The sequence below is a fragment of the Pseudorca crassidens genome, chromosome 19, assembly GCF_039906515.1.
Source record: "Pseudorca crassidens isolate mPseCra1 chromosome 19, mPseCra1.hap1, whole genome shotgun sequence".
In the NCBI taxonomy this organism is placed as follows: Eukaryota; Metazoa; Chordata; class Mammalia; order Artiodactyla; family Delphinidae; genus Pseudorca; species Pseudorca crassidens.
Window position 1 is genome coordinate 62,100,973 of NC_090314.1, and position 24,328 is coordinate 62,125,300.

General features: G+C 42.9%; 2 protein-coding genes across 6 annotated transcripts in view; one reads left to right on the top strand and one right to left on the bottom strand.

Moving 5' to 3' along the window:
* The window catches only part of MAP2K6 (mitogen-activated protein kinase kinase 6), a 132,295-nt gene extending 117,137 nt beyond the window's left edge, over nucleotides 1-15,158 (bottom strand). The window contains exon 1 of the mRNA XM_067715411.1: nucleotides 14,850-15,158. Coding sequence (XP_067571512.1) covers nucleotides 14,850-14,865 — 16 coding nt within the window. The 5' untranslated portion in view covers nucleotides 14,866-15,158. The remainder of the gene's footprint in view (nucleotides 1-14,849) is intronic.
* A 69-nt stretch (nucleotides 15,159-15,227) lies between these two features.
* The window catches only part of ABCA5 (ATP binding cassette subfamily A member 5), a 113,548-nt gene continuing 104,447 nt past the window's right edge, over nucleotides 15,228-24,328 (top strand). For 2 of the 5 annotated variants that reach the window (XM_067715403.1, XM_067715402.1), the window contains exon 1: nucleotides 15,231-15,308. The gene's annotated coding sequence lies outside the window, so the exon portion shown is untranslated. Of the gene's footprint in view, nucleotides 15,630-24,328 lie in introns of all 5 variants that reach the window. The other 3 variants (XM_067715398.1, XM_067715397.1, XM_067715401.1) reach the window with 2 other exon arrangements.

Genomic DNA, 24,328 nt, shown 5'->3' on the forward strand with positions numbered 1-24,328 from the left:
ATTATTTTTTCTTTTGCAAAATAGAGATTTTGGTCTCAGACCAGAGACTGTAACTAGTCAAAAAATGGTGGGTACTCAAGTACAAAGTCACACAGATGCAGGGCTAGGGGCTCTTTTGCACCATGTGCACACTGACAAGGTGACAAAGCCTGGTCTGCAGGGGAAAAGAGCAAAGACTCTTCTAGAAAAGCAGAACGAGGCCCCTGCAAAGGGAGAGAGAAAGGAGTCAGAAGATGCCTTTCTCAGTTCCTCCAGGTTCTGCTGTGCCTCCTGCAGCTGGACTCAATAAAATTCTCCTCCATAAAGACTCTTTTATGGAGGGAAAGCAGAACACACACAAATACACAAACGCATGCACATCCCTGTGATCACTCTGCCTGTATACTGTATACACTCTTCCCAGGTCATAAGCACCTTTCCATTAGTGGTTTCGTCCGCCCTCATCTCCTATTACATCAGGTAGGCATCTGTAACTTCAGCTGTTCCCTTATTATTATGCAACCTGACAGTTACATAGTGAAAAACACGAACTTTGGGATTTCAATGAACTAGACTCAAATCCCAGCTCTGCAAACCACTAACTGTATGATTCTGGGCAAGTTATTAACCCAAGTTCCAATTTCCTCCCTTGTAAAATGGGGATAATTTTACCTACCTCTCAGGTTTTTATGAAGATCCGCCCTAGTAAGTTTAGTGCTTGTCACAAAGCCTTGCACACAGCAGGCACTCAAAAATCACTCGCTGTTTAGGATAGAGTCTCATAAATGGGAGCGAAATTGTCCGGGTTCTCGACACTGCCCAGTTGCTTTCGCAAAGACTGCATCCCCCGATATACTTTTTTTAATCGAATTATAATTAACATATATTATATTAGTTTCAGGTGCCCCCCCTCCCCCGGTCAATACCCTTTTTAAAACAGAAAAGCAGCACACACTTTCCTCTAGAAGTTTCATTGCTCCTTCCCAGCTTTGCCTTAGAATTGAAAGTCTAGAAGTCAGGGCTGCTTTTCCACATGAGACCGTATTCACCTCCGAATCTGAGACGGAAAATCAGAGGCTGGTTTTAGTCCTAAAACCAGTGGTCTGACCACCCAGCTGTTTCACTGCTTCCTCTTTTCCTCCGACTCTGCTGGTCCCGCTTGGAGAGCTGTGTGCAGGTGCTCAGCAAGGAGATACGTCTGGGCTCGCTTTAAACAAGCCCCGAGCTAGTTTCTGTTGCTGCTTTTCTCATATCCATACACCCTAGGCAGCATCACACCATAGGCAGGTGAACAGAGACTGCATCCGAAGCTGCAGGAAACAGGTGAGGTGGATACTTGTCTCTTAATGCAATGTGGACTAAAAACTCACATTCACGCCTGGCTTCTGCACCCTGGGTGCAGACCCCTTCACCCTCTGATCCCCACTTTCCAGCTGACCTCCCCGCTGATGGCTTCTTTATTCCTCTTCCATGCTGGCTCACCTCATTCTTGACTTTCTGCCTCACTACTGCTTGCCCACCTGTTCTCTTGCTGTTTGGATCCCCTGCCCCGGGACCACCCACCCAGCTCTGAGGGATGCCGTACCTTCCTGTGGCCTGTTCTGGGTTGCCCACCTGGCCGCGCACTTGAAGGATGCGGCCATCAATACCCTGACCGACGATAGACATCTGTCCTAAGCTGGGAAAGTTCCTTCCCACTGACCTTACCCCTGACCACCCCACGTAACACATCCTGACAATTTCATCCCTTACCATCCCCTCTTCCTGAAGCTGATGAGGGTACTTTTATTCAGAATTTTATGCTAAACATACTCAGGCCGCATAAAATAAAGCTGCCTATTAACACGAATACGTAAGACACGCAAGTTGAAAAGACCTGTGGTTAATAATCAATATTGGAAGAGCTGGGTAACACTCGAGTAGTACTTTTTTTTTTTTTTCTAAGGCTTACAGGCCTTTTCTAAAAATAAGCTTTTCCTGGCTACAGATCCTCGGTTCTTACTCACGGCCATTCCCTCTTAAGCTTTGTTCCATTAGGACTGGAACCATTTGTTACAAAGGGAAAAGCCTCCGTATATGTGCACGGAAGGGGCATGTGACAGCCACGGACGGTTCACCAGCAAACACTAATTAAGTTTGGGAATCAAGACAGCAACAGCACGTATGTGTGTGCGTGTGTGTGTATGTGTGTGTGTGTGTGTGTGAACTTAACGACCCCCCTTCCCGCCGCCCCCCAGCTTAGAAGCATCCAGTCTCTCACTAACAACAGAAAATCAGAAGAGCCAGTAGTGTGCTCAAGGACCAGACGGCAAGTCTCCTGTTTATCTTGCTTATTCTCCCGAGAAGCACTGCACCGAAAGTTCCATTTGGCCAAGTTAATGTCCTCCCTCTACCCACAGGCGGTAACCCAGGTCGAGGGGTGCCCTCCTTCCTCCGTACCCCAGCCGCACCCTGTACCAAAACTACACGTGTATCACACACAGGAGCGTTAACCTGCTGACGTGCTCAACTTCTCGTGCTATGGGTTGAACTCTGTCCCCTCCCCCAAAGTCCTAACTTGAAGACTTAACCTCCAGCGCCCCAGAACGTGAGAATTTGTCTTACTTAGAAATAGGGTGGTTGCATATATCATTAAGATGAGGTCATACAGGATTAGGGTGGGTCCCTAATCCAATAGGACTGGTGCCCTTATGAAAAGGAGAAGTTAGGCGATGGCACACACACTGGGAGAAGGCCGCGTAACGATGGAGGTAAAGGTCTGGGCAATGCTTCTACAAGCCAAGAAACGCCAAAGATCGCCTGCAAAGCCCCAGAAGCTAGGAGGAAAGCACGGAGAAGGCTCCCCCTCACAGACCTCAGAAGGAATCTACCCTGCTGCCACCTTGAGCTCAGACTTCTCGCCCCCAGGACTGTGAGACAACAAGTTCCTGTTGTGCAAGGCACCCACTTTGCGGTACTTTGTTATGGCAGCCCTAGCAAACCAACACATCCTCCTAGACAGTGAGCCTCTTGAGGGTGGAGATGGAATTCTATGCACCTTTGTAGTCACTGAGCACAGCGCAAGGTGCAGGTTATTTATATAATTGTTCAATAACGCTTGTTCAATTCAACCAAGAAATATATGGTCCTCTGCCCCCGACACACAATCTCACGCATCTACCCCACCCCCTGCCCCGCCAACACTGACTTGCTGTCGGTCTTGCCTGAGGACAGGTCACACCAGAAAAGAAAGATTGAAATTTAAGACGGAAAAAGTCATCCTAACTGTAGTGTATGAAAGTTTCTCAATCTCATTCTTAAATCAATTCCAGAACTAAATCTGCATTTTCCCCCCTAATTTACCTATAAAAATAGGAGCTCATTCAGGAACGAAGTCCCAAGCAAGGAGACTTAGCAAGCCACCTGAAGGAGACGACAGAATTGGCAGGTCGGTCCTAGCCCCCTGGCCAATTGTATGTTCCCTTTAACTGCCCAGCAAGGTGAGGCAAAAACTGCCCCGTGGCTTTCCTGACTCAGACTGGGGGTGATTCAGCCCACCCACCCAGTCCACTCTCCGGACCCTGAGCTGAATGAAGTCACCAAGGAGAAAAAGGTGACTTCGTATAGCTACACTGAGAAACAGCCTATTGTGAGCTCCAGAGCTGTAGGTCACTGTGTTTTTGAAACCAAGTTAATGAAAGAAACACAGATTTAATCTAACAATTGTATTAAAATATCAATTGTATTAAATCTGTTCACCTTTTAAATAGAATTTTTCGGAAATTAAAAATACACACAAAAATGTATGAACTCCCTTGCCAGTACCCGGTATCATGCTTGAGAAAGTAAGTTTGGTGAAACAAAGAACTTTCTGGAGCACTTCTCTTCAGGTACAAGTACCATGAGAATTCAGAAGTGCAGTTTTCCTTCTTTTCAACTGACTTCGGCTAAGTCTAGAAAAGAGAAAAGGAGCTAAGAAGTGGAAAAGGCAGGTTGGCAGGTTATAAAAAATGAAAATTACAGCTGTGGCCATGCTCTGGAAAGTATCCCCTGACCTAGGTAGACGCTGACTATTGAACCAACAGCTTGCTTATATAATTACGGTGTGCCTATAAACCCAGTTGATATACTTGTTTAACTATTAACCTCTAGATTTCCTGGAGTTTCCACAATCCAGAAAAAAAAAAAAAAACACCTAGAAGTACGAGATATGACATGTTCCATTTATTAACCTACTGTGATCATAAGTGATAAAACCGTGTTGAGCCTGCTAAGAAAAGGAAGTTCTTAGAAAACACACATAAGGTCTTTGAAGCTCCAGAGCTTTTCCTAGGGCATCTTCTCTTCTTTATTCTTCTGAGGAATTGTTCTGCCTCTATCAACATTGGACTGGTTATTCTACTTGAAGTCAAGATCCTTCTCCATATTTACTTTGGATCTAGGACACCGTTTCCTCAAGAGCTCTGAAAGTCATATTGATACTTGCACGCTCGCTGTAAAAAATTTTCCTGATTCCCCTCACCTGCAGGGCTTTCTAACCCATAGTATCTATTCTAAGCATATCTCGGATTCTAGCTTGTATTCTGTACAGGTCTGTGCAATCTTACCTCCTGTTAGACTCTAAGCTCCTTAAAGGCTAGAGGGAAAGAAAGAGTAAAGCAAAGTTATGCTTACGGCGAGCTTACTATAGCTCAGTGCCTCAAACCCAGAAGAGCTCTCGATAAGTAGTTCCTGAACAAATGAATGCCAAGCACTGGCCAAAGCACCTTCCATGCACAGCCTTGCTTCATCGCTATAACGATCCTGCGAATGAGTATCCGTCTCTCCATTTAGCAGGTCGGGAAACTGAAGCTAGAAGTCAAGTAGCTTTTCCAAGGCTCAGAGCTCGTAAGTGGGGAAGTAGATCAGCACGCATTTTCATTTAGTTCCACCTAGCACAGTATCTTAAACACGGCAATCAGTAAAAAGTTATTTGTTGAACTGATACGGACAGGCCCTTTATCCACGTTCTCTCTTTAGATGTGTTTGGAGTCTTTGGGGTTATTTTTTCCAATGACTAAGACGTTTGGGGCACAGGAAGGAGCAAGTAAAGTGGGGAGAAGATGCCTATAAAGCTTTCAGATATCACAGAAAGGCTGTCTCTGCACATTCACTACAGAGTAATTCCCAGACTCTTGGCCACTCTGTCCCCACCGGTTCTCCAGACTCTAGCCTCTCCCTTATCTCAAACTCATCCCTCCCATGTGGGACTGGAGGAGGGAGGATGGAGGAGGGGAATAAATAACTCGTCACTCAACACCCAGGCCACCTACTCCCATGGCTTCTGTGAGGGATCAAGGGAAGGAATCACGCGCAGGCGCCCGCTGCTGTGCTGGGCTCGAGAGACAGCTGGCAGAGGGCTCACCGGTTTAAGAGAGAAAACTCATCCCGAAACCCCCGTTTCCTGTACCGCGAAAAAGACGTGATTCCGGTTTCGTCCACTCTGTCCAGGGAAGAGGGAAACAGTGAAGATGAGGGTTCAGGCCCAGTTCCAAGGAAACTGCACTTGTTACCTTTACATAGAAATAACCAAGGGCTTCCCTGGTGGCGCAGTGGCTGAGAGTCCACCTGCCGATGCAGGAGACACGGGTTCGTGCCCCGGTCCGGGAAGATCCCACATGCCGCGGAGCGGCTGAGCCCGTGAGCCATGGCCGCTGAGCCTGCGCGTCCGGAGCCTGTGCTCCGCAACGCGAGAGGCCACAGCAGGGAGAGGCCCGCGTACCGCAAAAAAAAAAAAGAAAGAAAAGAAATAACCAAGAAGAAAGGAAATCACTAAGCCAAAAAGGCTTGTTCCTCTACGCAGGTATGTTGCCAAATGGGCCATGTTCTCATTACTGTTTTAAAACAATTCAACTTGGATGTGCAGAGAAACACATAAAGTTTAGATCTGCTTAGTTACAGCCTCTCAGAGAGCTAATGGAATCAACATTCATTACTGAGGTTTAACATAAACCTCCTGTCTGTACACACCGGTACCTACCAGTAGACCAGTTGTAACCAGCTTCCTTTAACCAATGGGCAGTTTGTACTTGGAACTCAAGCTTAAAACTCAGAATGAGTCCGGCTCAATATTCTATGATCAACAGAGGCTTAAAGGAACAAGTGGAAAGGCACCCATGTATAGGTAGACACAGGTCAGCCCCTCCTAATTACCATACCTGGCCCTGGTATGCACAAGTTCCCATGGCATCCATTCATGTTTTCCATCTCCAACCATGTCTTTTGGGAAATGGGTTCAGACATTTATTATGGAGTGACACCTCAAGTGGAGTAGCCAGGAGCTCAGGCACTGGGCTCACACAGACCTTGATTAAAGCAACGGCTCTGCCACGATCAACCTTGACACTTAACCTCTGGCCTCAGATTGCTCATATACAAAATGGGGCATCACCTCATCGGGCCCTGGTGAGGGGAGAATGAGATAGCTCGCGTGCGTCACTAAGCGCGGTATCCGGCACAGAGAAGGGCTCTCCAGCAGTGCAGCCACCTAAGATGGTAGGAATGACGGCACCTCCTTGTATGGGACTTGAACGGACCTCATTTGGAAGGCGGTGAACAAATCTGGGCTCGTCCTACCAAAGCTACTCTGTCCTCAGGTAGCCTCCATCCCCATCCTTCCCTCCCTTCATTTCCAGAACCTGTGCCAGGACCTTCCCTGCTAAATCCCCACAATATCAGTGACTCGGAAGCAAAAGGATACTCGTACGCAAAAGAAAACTGTCCCCAGGGCTGGGGCAGTTAATGTGAGAAAACGGCTCTAGCCTTCGTAGGACGTGACAACCGGAAACCCGTCTGGGTGAGGGGGAGGCTCCTACGATGAAGGGGGGCTTCCATCCTCATTCCACACAGACGACATCATGGCACCTCTGACCTGGGTCGTGGCAGGAATCAACAAAGCCGGGCAATGGTGGTAGCGTGAGAGGTGTTTCTAGTTCATTTGTGTTTTAAACACAATATGGGACGAAGAAGGGGAGGATGAAGGGACCAGGAGAAGAACTAACGAACAGCCTCTCAACGGGAGGGGCAAGAAAGGCAAGAAACGTCCAGCAAACAGGAAGAGGGCAGCTGAGGGGAAAGGACCCCAGGACGGGCCAAAGGAGACGGGGAGCTCCGCTGAGCGGAAATGAGCAACGGCCGGCCAATCTCACAACCGGGAGAAACACCACTCAGACGTTTCCTGTGGGCCGGGCCCCAGAGGTCGCTGGCTGAGTCATGGACGAGTAGTTATCCAGGTTAACAACTTCCAGTTAAAGCCAAAGAGGAATGTCATACGGACCAGGAGTCATTACGTGATTGCGGAAAGTCAAAAAGGGCAAGGGCACCAAACTTTTTTGAAAAGGGCCAGAGAGTAAATGTTTTGGGCCCTGCGGGACATACGATCTCCATCACAACTGTTGGACTGTACAGCCGTGGGGCAAAAGCAGCCCTAGACAACCTGTAAATGAATGAGCAGAGATGTGTTCCAATAAAACTTTATTTGTAGACACTGACTTCAAATTTTATATAATTTTCATGTGTCATGAAATGTTATTCTTATTATTCTTTTCCCTATCATTCGAAAATGTGCAAATCATTTTCACGCACAGGCTGTACTTAAAAACAAGAGGGGCTGGATTTGGCCCCCAGGCTGTAGTTTGCTGGGCCCCGGTTATGAGCTTGGGCCCCGTGGCCGAACATGCCTGGCTTTGCATCCTGCCTGGGCTGCCTGCTGGCTCTCCAGCTGTGGGCAAGTTCGTGAGCTCACCTGAGCCTCAGCTTCTTCATCTGTAAATTAACGATAACTGTATCTGCCCCCCTAGGATTTATGTGACGTTCAAAAGCATAGTACCTGAAAAGTGACTGACATAAAATAAGTGATGATGATGGTGATGGTGACAGAACTGGGTGTCTGGGTGTGGGTCGTGATGGCATCAGATCTATAGCTAATTGTCTCTGAAAAAAACCCAGAAAAACCAAGGCTGACCCCAATCCGACTTAAGGAGGGATATACAGACTAGAAAGTAAAACAGACAAAGAGAGATTCAGCAAGAGCCTGTTTAATGCTTCAACTCAGAACTGAGTTGACTAAATTAACAGACTTTGCGTGTGTAGGTTATAACCTGACTACCCTTTCAACTGCAGAAATAGGGGGTTTTATGAACCGTGTACCAAACCTTATGGACCAGCTCAGGAAAGGAAGACCATCTGAGGAAGCAGAGTAGGAAACAGAACCGAGGGCAGGGTGCGTGGAGCGGGCGGCAGAGACAGTGGTAGGTGGTCGGGAAGGAAGTTGTTTCATTGGGGGGTTATCCATGCAGAGTTCCCTGTTTTGTCATAGGGCAGCCAGCTGTTAAAAACTTTCAGGTTCTCTCTCCCAACGCTTCAGAGGCTCAAGTGCAGAGGCAACTTACAAACCAGCTCCTAAAACCAGCACAGGGTGGAGGAATTCACTTCAGTCCTTAAGTCCTTAACTTGTTAAGTTATCGCACGGGACCCTTCAGACAACCCACCTTAGTTCTGCATAGTTTTAAAAGAGTTAATAGCCAAGGATCATGCAACCTTTAGATCTGTTTAGAAGGCCTAGGCGGGAGAAATCACACTTCTTCAGCCATTGTTAAGTTGCTTTTTATGCTGTTCTTGCAACTTCCAAATAATCAAGCAAGGATAGAATGGAAATATTAATGCAAAGAAAGGAAGCACAGGAAAACTGCAGTATGATTTAACTACCCCACACCTTTTATGAAATGTGGGGCAAAATGACAGAGATCTCCACGGATGAAAAATACTTTCACTGTCAGACATTTATTGAGCACCTAGTATTTATAAGCTCAATGCTCAAAGAGGCAGAGTTGCAAAGATGTATAAGAAGAAATATGAGCTACCCAGCAGGGGCTCTCAGAGATCGTCCATAAAAGGCAAACAACAATTACAGTGGTTAAAACTTGCAGCTGTATAGTGTAGGCATTGGGACTTAAAATGAGAGCGTTCGCAAAATATCCTTTGGCAGAAAATTGGTAAGAAACCCCACCACCATGATTGATGTATCACCATTTCTTGGGCACAGAAGAAGAACCCCTGCTGACTGTACGTCAGCCTTCCTTACCAGCCTGCTCCCCACAAAAACAAACAAAACAAAAAATGTGAAATATACTAAAGATTCTGGGGAAAAAAAGTTTTATAAGTGTGGATTACTAGTGTTTGTGTGTGATTTAGTGAAAAGAACATTGGGGCAGAGAAGCAGGAGATGTGAGTTCCACCTATGGTTCTGTCTTCAGGCAAATCACTTTCTTCCAAAGCTTCAGTTTGCTCATTTGTAAAATGAGATGATTACACTATAAAACTCCTTTCAAAGCTCTAAATTCTACTACTTAATATCAAGATGCAGACATGGGCGCGTTTACTAAGGAAGGCTATGTTAAGAATACGTGAAATACATGGGCGCGTTTACTAAGGAAGGCTATGTTAAGAATACGTGAAGTGTGATTGACTTGATAGAATTTCTGAGGTCATCAAAGTCGACCCTTGCCTTAATTATTCTAACAAATCTGGTAAAGTAAACCACTTTTTATGATTAGACATTACACATGAAGAGGAAAAAATAATAATAATAATTACTCTGCAACAATGCACATAACACAACCAGGTGCTTATGTGAGAATTATTTATGAAACCAAAGAAAAACTACTTTTGCCTGTAGAGATAACTGAAAATGCAGAAATGTCCAGAAGTTAGTAAATTCCAGATGGAATTTAAATCAAATCATTACACTTTTCTTATTATTTTCATAAGATCTGGATAGGTATAATTAGTATAACAAAATGAGTTTATAAAGTGTACGTTTACTTAAGACATTTTGGTTAAAATTAAAATGAGAACTCACCAGGGAATTAAATTGTTTAGATGCATTAAAGCTGAGCCCAACTTTCAACCCATGATTACCTAAGCTCTGCCATCTTGGTATGTTCTGGCCTAACTTTGAAAATAATTTGATCCCCAAATTAAATTTTTAAAGATACATTTTATGAGGAAAAAAAGAAACACATGAAACACAAATGTCAAAAAAAGAGAAAAATTCAACTTCTTTATCACTAAGAAATGCAAATAATAGTAAAATATTGTTACTTTTCATCAAATTGGCAAAAAATTTTTTTCAAATTATTATACCCAGGATGAAGGAAAGTGAGCATAACCTTTCTTTTTTTATTTTTATTTTTTTTTAGTTTTTATTTTATATTGGAGTATAGTTGGTTTACAATGTTGTGTTAGTTTCAGGTGTACAGCAAAGTGAATCAGTTACACATACACATATATCCATTCTTTTTCAAATTCTTTTCCCATTTAGGTTATCACAGAATATTGAGTAGAGTTCCCTGTGCTCTACAGTAGGTCCTTGTTGATGATCTATTTTTTATATAGTAGTGTGTATAACCTTTCTGAAGAGTTATTTGGCAATATTTAGCAGGATGCTTAAGGGGAGAGAATGGGCACTTCCACACATTACTGGTGAGAATAAGAACTCGTTGCAGGCACTCTGGAGGGCAGCACGTCCATGCCTGCCCTTCGCTCAGCACTTCCACTTCTAGGAATTCATTCATCCTAAGGAGATAATTGGGCCAATGTGCAAAAATGTGTGTGTTCAAGGTATTCCTTGCAGTTTTGTTCATAGCTGTAAAAAAGTGGAACTCTGTGAAAGTCCAGTTGGAGATTGATGAAACAGCTACATTCTTACAAATTAAAATGAGCAATTGCTAAAAAGAATGAGGAAACTGTATGTGCATGAGTATAGAAAGATGTCGAAGATATATGGAGTATGAAGCAACTTGCAAAATATCATATATAGTGTGTGAAAGAGCACGCATGCAAATATATATATGCACGTACGAACGCAAAGAGTCACTAAAAAGTTCACAGTAGGCAGCTGTGGGTGGTGTGACTTGGAGTAATTTGTATTTTCTTATTATGAATTTCTCTTCAGCTTGAATTTTTTTCAATGAGTATATATTGTTTTTATAGTAATAAAAAAGCTATTTTTAAAAGGTGAAGAAAAGAATGGGTCATGGGGAAGAATTAGATATCCATAACTTGTAGTTCTGTGTCCTGGAATTTAGTCTAAGACCACAGTATACGTAATAATGTATGAACTGGGATGATTATCATAGCAATATTCATGATATTGAAAGGTAATAAACATTAATGTCCTATTTAAATAAATACACTAGAATTAGACATTATTAATGTAGAAATATATTAACTTGGAATATTTCACAGTATTATTGGTAAGTGAAACAAAAGGCAACTAAATAATTTTATACACATTTTGGATTTATTCATATTCACATATATATAGAATAGAAAAAAGTCCGAAAGGATATATGCCAAAATGTATACTGCGGTAACTAGTGATTCTTATTTATCTTCCCTACATTTTCAAATGCTTCTACAATAAACGAGTATTATTTATGTACTTTTTTCTTTTAAGTTTTAAAAACGTCCCTTATAGACCTTTCAGACTTTAAAATAATGCAAGGTAGTTATAATGGTACTAATCTGTGAAAAACAAAGGAATGAGAATCTCAGCCCTTTGCTCCAGCATCAAATTACCACCAAGAGACCCCCGGAAAGCCCCTACAGCTGCCCTGCAGCAGGTTGTAAAGTAATGAATGCCACACTGATGCAAAACAAACTCAGGAAACCCAGGGTACCTATTCTGATTTTGTGTCCTGCGATGTGCGAGGTTATAAAACATACTGGCTCAGATTACAGGCTAAGCATGACAAGTCCCTCTGCTGCAACCTAACAAAGGAATTTACAGAATGAGAAATTTACACATTTCGTTTCCCAGGGTAGAATGAATTACAGAAGCAAAGGGCCCACAGTACGGTTAAGTCCTTGCCTGTCACTCTCCTACATGCTTCTGAATTATATGCCTTATACACAGTTCCCATGACACAATGTACCTATTACTATTCTAAACCAAGATAAACTAATATTTTTTAAAGGTGAATAGAAGGAGAAGTGAGAAGAAGTGCATTTGTAACACAGTCAAACTCTTTGTATATTTTCAGGTGAACTGGGGGATGCCAGACCTCTCTCCCCCAACCCTCCCTCCCTCAGATCATTATGGCTGATAACAATAGTTTTACTTTCCCGGGTAATGTAGATGACACATTTTTCCTGTAGCCTGTCTTCCTGTAAAGTGCAGGAATTCCTGCACCTTCTGGGTGCCCTTCCTGTTAACTTACATTTCAGATTTCCTCAAAAGGCATTCTACCACTTTAATATTTGAAAAATGTCAGCTCAACCCCAGATAGCTAATATAAACAAGCTGAAAAGCATACCACCTAAAGTTACAACTGTGGAAAACAAAATTTCTTTTTAAGAAATTCTTTCTCGGAATCTCACTGTTGGTAAGGCTGGAAAGAAGTAACCCAGTCCTTCCAGCTCCCAGGGAGTCTGTAATTCTTTTGCCTCTGCTGTGCCTTAAATTAGAGGTCTGTAAAACGGAATTATAGTGATCTAGAAAGTTCGTAAAGGTCCTTGAATTGAACATGTTGTTAAAATCTTCAATACTATGAGGTTATAGCCACCTTTCACTGTTCCTCCCATTTCATTTGGTTATAGTATTACAAAGAAGTTTGGTACTGCAGAAAAACAAAAACAAAAACAAAAACAAAACACTGTCTTGGCCATTTGAGAATACCGCAGCTGAATTAGGCCAGTTCCACATTTACAGCCCAGGCCAAAAGTCTTTGCCATTTCTGAAATGATCACACACTTCCTTCTATCAAAAACTTTCCTTTTGGACAGGAATCCCATGTTCACAACAGATGCACCTTCCAAAGGGGACCCAATTAAGAAAACTATTTGGGTAAATGGGAATTAATGTAAAGAACCACCAGTACCTGATCTACTATGGGGGCACCCATAATGGAAGAGTGCCATGCTAATATGTTTTTCAGTTTCCCAACTTCTTCTGCTAGGAGGGAGCCGCCTTAGGAGTGAGCCCCCCAAAATGCACAAAGAAACCTGATTGAGTTTAAACCCTAAGGTTCAAAGATAAGATCACTAGAGCACCCCCTTCCTATCTCCCAGAGAGATCACTGCCATCTCTAAACTCCAAATGCACCATTTTGCTTCACTATCTATGCAATTATCTTATATCACAGTGGTTTGCATACGTGCTTTCTTTCACCAACTACATGGTAAATTCCTTGAAGGAAACAACTACACATAAAGTATTTTTGTATATCCCCAAATCCTGTGCACTACAAACACACACACACACACACACACACACATCTCATAATATATTTATTCATATATTAAACTGACCTGAATGAATGAGTGAATGCACACCAAATACAGAGTAACTAGATGCAATCTCTCTCATACATCAAAGCCTGGAATGCCCTCCTAAGCTATTATTTCTATGCTCAATTAAAAGGTTGTCGGTTTTCCCGATATTAAGGAACACTGGCAGCTCATAATGCCAATTCCTAGGTACTTCGGCACTCTTACTTAGCTTTTCAGATTTCCATTTTTTCCCCTAATATCCAAAGAAAAGAAGAGCCCTACTTTGAATTCTTGAGAATATATATTACTTCCTTCTGGGGCTGAGATGTACGATTCCCATCAGGTAGAACTAAAAAGTGACACAACAACTCTCCCAAAAGTAGCAGAACGCTGATGAGACACTTGAATTTCACTGGATCTTACTTACCTAATGCCCTGGGTAGCCTAACTCACCTTGTGCTGAGCTCACCTCTCCTTTCCATACATTCTCACAGGGCATATGCTTTCTCTGTGCTCAATTTGTTCTGAAACAAGTGACTTACAGTCCTAGGGCCACCTGACAACACCCCCTCAGCTCTCTAATGCCATGTCAGGGTTTTTATATTTTTAATCCCCTCCCCAGCATGACATTACGCCTGCAAAATACAACTGTGTAAAAAGAATATTTTTAAGAACAAAAAAAAAAAGAAAGAAAGAAAGAAAACAACCATAACCCTGAACTTCTGACCTATTACAGCTGACTAAATATATGCAATTACACACTTAAAAGATTTCATTATGGTTGTCAATGAAACAGTGCAGTCCTCCCACATTGGCGTAATGCTTAAAAGTACAATTTTTCTCCCAGTATTTTCCCTCGAGATGCAAAGCATCTCCCAAATGGGAAGACATAAAACCTCGATGTCCTCATTGCTGCTTCTAAATACTGTGAACCAATAAGGAATTGGTGTAAAGTGCAAAATCTCGGAAGAGAAAGACTTCTTGTCTGCTTTTTTCTAAAATGCTATTATTCACCTTTACTTCCTTTAAAGATCAGAAGTTGCTTAATGTTCAAAATGATACCAGTGGAAATTTAACTAAATACTAGCACCAACAATTCATTCCCAAAGGAATATAAGATTACATTAATTTCCTACTAGTTTAACTCAAGTTTTACCTTTCATTTTCATCTACAGACTTTTTAAAAGTTTGTATTCCTGTTGCACGTAAAATCACCTATTATATGTGTGCATACTAAAGAATTTTACAATTATATAAAGCATTGCACATTTAGACGCTACCAACCTGCTCTATCTCTCCTGACTGTGCAAAAGGCAAAAAGAGCTCAGTAATCCTAGCAGAAGAATGCAAATAACGTCAATGCACAGCTGAACTGCAAGCCCTGCCTTACAGGAACTCTCTGTGTCTGCAAAAAAAAAAAAAAAAAAAAGAGAGAGACACATACTAAACAGGAAATGCAACTGAGATGTGGAAAACCTCAAACTTAAAAATGCAATCGCCAGGCGAAAATTGCATCCATGCATTCATAAATGCATGCACAACCCTTTGCATTTTTGCAAGTAATGCAAATAGGCTCTTACCTTTCGACTGAGACATTTTCCCCTTTCCTTTGATGGGGGAGGGGAGCACAAAAGACTTTGCCTTGCTTCTCTTCTGTAGCTAGTTTTGCAACAAAGATGCAAGCTGCAGGCGTGCAATCTTCATGCAAGTGGAGTTTCTCTTGACCGAGGCAGCAGATGGACTTTCAGGGAATCCAGATGGAAATGCACACCTTGCAAAACAGACTGGAAAGTGATTTTTCCCCCAGTTGCAACGTTAGGGAAGGCTGTGCTGCAGCTACATGATGGGCCAGGGCTGGCAGCTAAAAGCTCCAAACTTGGAACTGAGTATCTTAGTGCGCAGACGTCCTTCCTGCGAAGGGCGCGGGGGCCGCTGGGAAATGTAGTTCCCGAGCGGAGTCTACGGGGCTCTGATTTAAGGACACGTGGTCGCGCGGGTCGCTGAGCGGGGTGATTGGGAGCAACATAGGTTGCATCCAGGTAAACAAGTCATCGACGCACTCGGTACTAAGTGATGGGAGAAAAAGGCAAGGCCCAGGGGAGCGGGCATTTACCTTCTCCAAAAGCCCCTGAAACAACAGCCAAAAAAACATATCAGTTTGGCTAAAAACCACTCGGCCCGCTCAGAAAGTCAGTTTCGGGGTTCAGGTGTTTGCAGGGCAGCACCTGTTGGACGGTTCCTGCCTGTAGACGTTTTATTCCTCTCAAACGTGCATTTTAAAAAATCTTTTTCTCGCCTGGAGAATTTGCTGGTGACCTGGCTGGGCGGAGGTAACAGCAGAGGAGATGCGAAGGATCCAGGTCGGTTACAATTCAGTCCTGAGGCGGAGTGGAGGTGGGGGGATGGGGAGTTCTCATTTCTTGAAGGGTTAAAGAGAAAGTTCCGCTGTTGGTGTGTCAAAGCAAACTTTATCAAAGTTAAAATGTTTCGATGTTTTTTTTCTCACCTGGGTGGGAGGAAAGTCCCTGGCCTCAGGGAGAAAGTGGGTGGTCATCTTAAATTAACAAAATCAAATAACTTGAATTTATTCAACAAAATTTACAGACTTTTGTTGAGCTCCCAGGGTGTGCCAGGCACCTTTCTAGGACCTTGGGTCATCCCTTTGTCATGTATCGCGCACAGCTAGGACCTGGACACCATCCTGGCGGAGAATAGGGTCACCCCTTCTCAGGGAAGCAGAGAGGCATAGAATATTCCATTAGTGAGTGGACCTGGGCTGAAATGAGCTCAGACTCCTACTTCATCGAGTGGACCAGACTCAGAAATGTGCTTTTCAGGTACAGAGGGAGGAATTGAGGGTGTGGGGCTGCTGAGGTGTGAATAAGCACAGAAGTCTGCAGAGCACCTCTTCAGGGGCCGGCAAGGCTGCCTGCTGCATTGTATGCAGAAGTGGGAGTGGGTGGAATTTACCAGTGGGGGCTGTACAGGGCCTTAGGGTCAGGCCAGAGGTTTGGACTTTCTTTATTCAGCAGATACTTGCAGGATGGTGAAAGGGCTTTGAAAAGGGGTGTAACTGAATCAAAGCATTGTTTTAAGAAGGTAAATTTGCCCTCAGCGATCAAGGTGAGTTGAAACTGGGAGAGGCTGGAGATAGGTCAGGTCAGTAGCAAAACGTGAAAAGACGCACTTTGAAAGAGTGTTCGGCTGTATTGGATGACTGCTGATGAACGCTGTTGGAATTTTATTAAGAATTCTAAGAAGCCAGGGCCTTCTGAGTAATGGATGAATCAGAGGGAAGAAGGCTACCATGTTTCAGCTACAAATCAGCAAATCAGCTCTTAAAACAAATATGCAATAGGTCATGGAACTAACATTCATTTACTTAAGTTGATCCCCTCTGCTGACATCAATGAGAATTAATCAAGGTCACCTCATGTTCATATTAGCTTCTGCCTCAGAAAGGCAGAGATCTCTGTTCCATGAGCTCAGACAGGAAGACTTGCTAATTCACTTTGTTTCCCCCTCCTTCTGGGCGAATCCGTGCTGTCTGTTCCTCCCTTTCTTATACACACACGATCTCAGCCTCATCGAACCAGTATTGTTTCCTCTAAGTCTCATTTAAGCAAGAGACGTGTGGGCACGGAGATCCATTTTAATGCGTCCGGGTCACTCTTCCTAAGCATCGATGGAGCAGCTGCTGTGCGCCAGGCCCTGGGTCAGCTACTGGAGCTGCTCGGAGACTCAGCCCAGGCAAGGCCTGAACAGCCGCCTAGAACTCATTTCCATTTGCATTTTATGTGCTCAGCAGCATTGCTCTTAAATCGCCCTAGACTCCCATCTATGGAAGAGCTCTAATCACATCGTGTCTGGTGCATCTTGCCGCCACTGTGCTTGTAGTTTCTCTGCACAGGCGTGCACGGTTCACAGCTGGCAAATGGCTTGTGTCCTGCAAGTGAGTCTGTAATTCATATTCCCATAGAAACAGTGATATGTTCAATAGCCAGTGCACATCTGCGCTCACACACCCACACCTATGCAAAACACCTTTGACCATAAATTGAACCATACACTTAAAAGTTGCAACATGTCTCATTTTTCTTTCTGGGAAAAACATACTTTGAATTTCCACAGGGAACTCAACCTCTCTGTAAAGTCTCAGATTCCCAGAGAAAAAGTTCTTCTTCTTGCCTTGGTGGTAAAAGGTTTCCTCCGCCTCATTCCTGGGTGGAAGAAGAGGTGGTACCTCTGTACAGACGTGAGCCTTTCTTCTTCTTGCCCGTTTGTGGCAATGCTCCTAGGAAGAGAATCCCTCCCACGGTGGGAGTGGCAAAAGCCAAACCTGCAGCACATGAGGCGTTTATCTTGAGGTGACCTGTGCTCCTACCTCGAACCCATCATCTTTGAAGGGGTCTGTACTTCCCATCTTTCTAAAATGCGAGTTTGCTGCACTCTCCCCCCAGCTTCTAGTTCCCTTCGAGGTCACTGCCAGACTCTCGGGCTTGGTATAATTGGCCCCTCAAGACCTGCTTCCTGCTTACTCTGCCACTTCATTCTCACCCTGTGTTGATGCTACAGCCAGAAGCCAGGTTTGCTCCCTCCTTGCTTCTAGATACACTGCTCCCTCTGCCTGGCAAGCCTTACCCATTCTCTTCTCGGCTCCTTCGGATTCGTCCTTGAAGACTCTGCTTGGCAGGCCCTTCCTTTCGGCCACCTCCTGGGGTGCATCACCCTGTGGCCACTTTCAGTGTGAACGAGGGTATTCCCTAATTCTGTAGCACCCTGCCCACAGCTGTCTCGCAACACTCACCCTAAGGCAGGCAGGTGTTCACGTTCGTATGTGTCTCCCCCAGGAGACTGAACTGCTGGAGATCAGAGACTAATCTCTGTGTTCCCCATGCCCAGCATCTAGCATACAATGCTCACTCAAATGCACGCTGAAATAGGGAAAGGAGTAGATGGAAGAGGGCCTGTCACCTCGATGACCTGGAATAACTAGATGCCAGCGACAGAGTTAACACCTGCAGGGGAAACTGGAACACCTGGGAAGGGCCCTTTGCTGTCAGGTTAGAGGTATGAGGTGCTGGGAAGGAGGCCCTTAGGTTAGGTCCGACTGGCTCTGAAGGAATTGCTCTAGAGGGTTACGTGAGCTGGAGAAGGCGGGGGCTGGGGGTAGAATGTCTCAACCGAGGGTTACTTTTTACCCCCAGGGAACATTTGACAATGTCTGGAGATGGTTTTAGTTGTCACAACCAAGGGGTGGTGGTGATTGTGGCATCTAGTGGGTAGAGATGAGGGATGCCGGCAGTTGTACTGCAGTACGTGGGAAGCCTCCACCAACAAACAGTTGTCTGGTCCAAATCATCTGGTACTGCATTTGAGAAACCCTGCTGGGTAGTAGTACCATGAGAAGTTACCTATGCTCTATTTTTTTAAGTTCATGTAAAGCTAATGAGATTTGGTAAGGTGTAACTTTTTTTTTTTTTTTTTTTTTTTGGCCAAACCACACGGCTTCTGGGATCTTGGCTCCCCGACCAGGGATTGAACCCGGGCCCTTGGTGGTGAAAGCATGGAGTCCTAACCACTGGACCACCAGGGAATTCCCAAGGTGTAACTTTTGAGTCCTAACCACTGGACCACCAGGGAATTCCCAAGGTGTAACTTTTGAGTCCTAACCACTGGACCACCAGGGAATTCCCAAGGTGTAACTTTTGAGTCCTAACCACTGGACCACCAGGGAATTCCCAAGGTGTAACTTTTGAGTCCTAACCACTGGACCACCAGGGAATTCCCAAGGTGTAACTTTTGGCGTAAGAAATCTAGAATCTAGGAGATGTGAATTCGAGTCCTGGCAGTAGAAAAGTTAGCTGTGTCTTCTAAGGCAAGCACTTCACCTTTCTGGACCTCTTCTCGTTCCACTAAAATAAGGAGGGTCAGACTAAGGCCCCTTCCAGTTTTAACAGTTCGTATCTGTGAACCCAGCTCAGATGTCTGATTAAGACCATTCATGATTTGAAGAGAGTCGTGATCATACATCCTGTTTTTCACATTGGCTACATGTCCTTCTGTTCAGGAATTAGAAGGGTTCCTGATCCCCTGCTCTAGCAAGACAGCCAGTGACCACCATGACAACATCACTTCGGAGGTGAGACAGGAAATACTCCTATTACAGTTTGAAACATTGCCGCTCAGGTCGCAATACTCACCTGCATGTGACATTTATGAATGTTTTCCAACAGTGTCCACTAGGTCTCAGGAACAAGGGAAAGGAAGGCACCAAAGGTAAAGCTAAGAGTTCAGGTCTGAATATCTGCTTTTCTAGATCTTAGAAAATTGTGGTATAAATAGTGTGTTATGTATAATATATAATGAAGTCTGTTGAGGATCTCCCCACATGGGGGATTGGTTTAGGGGACTGGGTGATGAGTTGTGCTTATGCAGTATCTTTTTATTTATGTATTTATTTTTTATTTTTAAAACAATTTATTTTATTTTGTTTATTTATTTTTGACTGTGTTGGGTCTTCGTTGCTGCGTGTGGGCTTTCTCTAGTTGTGGCGAGCGGGGGCTACTCTTCGTCGAGGTGCACGGGCTTCTCACCGCGGTGGCTTCTCTTGTTGCGAAGCATGGGCTCTAGGTGCGTGGGCTTCAGTAGTTCTGGTGCACGGGTTCAGTAGTTGTGGCTCACGGGCTGTAGAGCTCAGGCTCAGTAGTTGTGGTGCACGGGCTTAGTTGCTCCGTGGCATGTGGGATCTTCCCGGACCAGGGCTCAAACCCGTGTACCCTGCATCGGCAGGCGGATTCTTAACCACTGCGCCACCAGGGAAGCCCTACAGCATCTTTAAGTACATTTTTTTTTTACTGTATCAAAATATCACAGTGAATTATGTCTACTGGCAGAAATTCTAGAAATCCCAAAATAGATTCAGCTGGCCTTCCATTGTCCTCCCCAATATGGCGCAACCATTCCTGTTCAGCCTTCTCTCTCTCTCTCTCTGTCTCTCTCTCCCTCTCTCTCTCTCTCTCTCTCTCTCTCTGTCTCGTCTACTCTACGCTTCATTTGTTTAAACAGTCTGGTCAAAACAGGATTACTTATCTTACTGGAGACATGAGTTTACATGTTACCTTTTCTGTTTGTTAACTCGTGCTATTCTCTGTCTTCACCTTTCTCTGGTCCCCACCTGAGTCTTCGTTTTTCCAAATTCTACCTTTCGAAGGTTCAAGGTCATCTCTGCCGTGAAGTTGTCTTTGATCACATGGACAAAGTATGATCCCTGGTCTGAGAAGCTTAAAATCCTGAGGCTAATTTTAATAACATTTTTGTAATATTTTAAGGTTTACAGGCTCTTTCCGTCCTCTCTACATCATTTTATCCTTACAATGACACTGTGAAATGCCTTGTCCCAACATCTCAGTTTATGCTGATCACCTCATGTTGTTGCTTCCTTTGGCCAAGGTGGAAGAACGTGATTTAAAACTGTCTTGACTGCAGATGTAAAAACTTGTCTTCTGATCCCCAGTTCCTTCCTTTAAGCGGTCCAGTCTTGTCTTAAGCTAAGTGACTTTTAATAAATGCCCTAGATATGTGCCTTCTTCAGGCTAAGTGTAGTCTGGTAACATTTTGCCTCATTTTGTATGCGTTATTAATGGGACAAGCACAGTTCAGGACTTACGAAGTCCCTAGTAAATCAGTATATCTCCTTTACACACACACTGCACCTTAGCCGATACACTGAAAATTCGGTAAATGCTGGACTATTTGAGGATGAGTTAGAAACACTGATATAAGGCAGTGTTGTGCCCTTCAAGGCTCCTTGATCTGTTTACATTGATATTAATAGATGGTTCTGGGCTTCAGTCACAGGCCTGAATAATTCAGGTCAAACTGACCTGCTGCACTGCTTTAAAAAACTATAAAATATTCTGGGAAATATTTTAGATGGGTGATATATGCAAGTTATAGAAAAAGTTCAGAAGTCCACAGAAAATTAAGAAACTGTCTGAACTACAGTGATGTAGAAATAATTAGAGTCAATATAATAAATCAGCTTGTTCGTAAATTATTCCATTTGGATTAGTGTCCGAAGGGATTGTTTTATTAGTAACAGCCTATGGCAGAATCATGGAAAATACTACCAGTTTTTCATATTTACTCTCTTTCTGAGATGGGTAGACTAATCATTTTTATCTGTCAGCCAAACTCCTAAAACAGTGGGTTCAATGTATTCTTTAAATTAATATATTGCATAACTGAAAAGTATAAGTAGTATGAAATTGTATAATATTAGAAATTAGCTAGTTGAGGCTCTAATGAACACCTGATGGTATTTTATGGTATTTTGGGCACTGGCGTGAGTTACATGCCTCAAACCTGTCTGTAACTTTGTTTCCTACAGTATAAGGAGTGAAACAGCAGAGATACATTAGACAGTAGTCTACTGCCGCTGGAAGTCTTTGGAAATTATTCTAGAGCCCTTTCCAGCAGCCTTACCTACTGGTAATTTACCTACAAGGGAATTGAAGTGAACCCCAAAACCTGCTCACTCGCTAAAGATAGAGGTTTCCACTTCACAGGGCCTTATTTCTCCTTTTGTTGCTGTTTTTTTTTTTAATCCAAATAAACATCAAAATGCATTTATTAAACGTGTTGGGGGCATGTTGCCAAATCAGATGCTACTGTACGTGAGGAAACTGTGGAGTATGGTCACACCATCTGGCACTGTGAGTGAGTTTTGGAATGCTGTGGAAACTTCAAAAAAAAATTTAGGAGATTTTGTGTATAATTTTCTTAAACGTATTTCCAGGAGACCCGTGATCTAGCAAACTCATTCTGTAGGGTTTCAACAGACATTTCAATGATTTTTTTTTTATACACCCAGATAGTGCTTTGTGAAAAATATAATGCTTGTCTCTTAGCTTTTAATGACTCATTAATTTTGTGTAAAATAGAGCATATGCTACATCATAATTTTAGTTCTTACCTTAATGAGGTAGCAGAGCAAAGCGCCTCTCAGTTTGAAGTTAGGGAAACTGAAGTACATCCATATGTGTGTGTTTGTGACGTTACAGGTATAATCAGGAAAGGAAGCAGAGCACTTCTACACGTGCTTATGACATCTAACTACTAAGCTAGGATAAAAAAAATTATAACTCACAGGAAGTGAGTCAAAAGGCGCCTCAAATGTAAAGTGCATTGCTCTGTGTATTCCTGTGTCTGTTAATGCCTGTTTCTTTTTTCCTCAACATTGGAGGAGTCAAGTCAATTCAGATTTTAGTTTGGTGAGCTGAAGGCACTGTGTTAGTTTGCAGACTGAGAACCCTCATTGTCACAGTTTTCAGTGACCTGATTTATATGATGTTGACCTGGGAGCAATACCAAGGTGAAACTGAAACCATTACTAGCTATTTTCACTGTTATTTTTAAAATTAAGTATCAGAGAAGCAGAGGTTTCCAAAATACGATTAAAACAAGATTACACTTATTTGGATGTTACCGACATATTAATACACCTCCCAACTCAGATACATAAAGCTTGTGCTCTATAAAGTTGTTTAATTATTTCAGGTTCAAGTCTTTTTATAACCAGTAGCCATGGACTATTTTTCAAGGGCAATGATGAGTCTGAAAATACGGAATTTACTGACCAATGATGCCATTCAAGTGTCCTTCTCATTCTGTGTTTCATGTGTTCTGTTCCATACCCATTTTTGATAGTGTAGCAACAGATATTACATTAAAAAAAATCATTCTAAGGATTCCTGCTAGCTCTTTTCTCAGCCATTCACATGTAAATTGGGAAGGGAATCTGAGTAAGTAAATTAATACCTATCCTACCTGTTTTTAAAAGTTATGTTAATGGAAGAGTCAAATATGATGACTGTTTCTTAAATTCAAGTGTTCTGTTGAAACCAGTTTAGCTTGGAAGAGATAGAAAGATTCAGAATGTTCACATGTTATATTACAATATAAATATTTCATGAGAATTGGTAAATATGGTCAGACTCTGAGAAAAATGAAAGGGAATCGGATAATTTGGAGTGTATTTGATCTACTTATAACTTATACCTCAAACCCTAAATTAATACACAGAAAAAGCAAAGTCATCAATTTTAGATTAAATAAATTATTTCAGGTATATATGATGGAAAAGTATATAAGCTTCTCTGTTATCTCACTTATAATCGACATCGTTTTCATTCAACTGAACAGTTGCTGATTGAGGACTTAAAGACAGTTCAGCTGATGGGATACCGTTCGTTGTGATTTAGGCTGTAAATATTGTGAAGAATTAGGTGCAATAAACATTCAAGTAAATGTGAATTTTGGACCTCAGTTTTACGTTCTGAAGACTTTGGTAGAAATAGTAAAGTGTCAAATGCCAAGAATATACCATTGGAGTATATATTTTTCTGTACAGTATTCTAAGAAGCAGATAAATTGACAACTCTAGTCCTTGCTTCTATGATCAATTCCAGTTTCCATTATCTTCTTCTAGTTGTTCGTAGGTGTAACTTGACTATGCTATACCTACATAGTTTGGCCACAGACTCTGGAGCCAGACTGCCTGGGTTGGACTCCCAGCTGTAGTTACTAGTTCTGTGACTTGTTACTAATTACTAGTTACCAGTTACTAGTTCTGTGACAGGCTAAACAGATCACTTTTCTATGCCTCAGTTTCCTACCTGTACAAAGGCAATGATAGTAGTACCTACCTCATGGGGTCGTTGGGAAGACTAACTGAATTAATACACTTAAAGCTCTAAGAAGAGTGTCTGATCCATGATATACGCTCAGTGGCTATTAGCTACTGGAGCTTTTCTTACCATTATGGCTATTACATTTCCAAGCATTGGTTCCTTTCTTGAGAATGAAGATACTGCAGGTGAAATAGAAGAACACTGAGATGTAAGAACATGTGTCCTATCCAATGGTGATAAAAAAAAAACCTTTTAAGACAGGAGATAAGCAAGCTATGATCTTAGAGGAATGTTTCCACCGACCTAAGGACATAAGAACAGAAATGCTTAGTTTAATGAAAGAGAAAGGGAGAAGACATATTTTA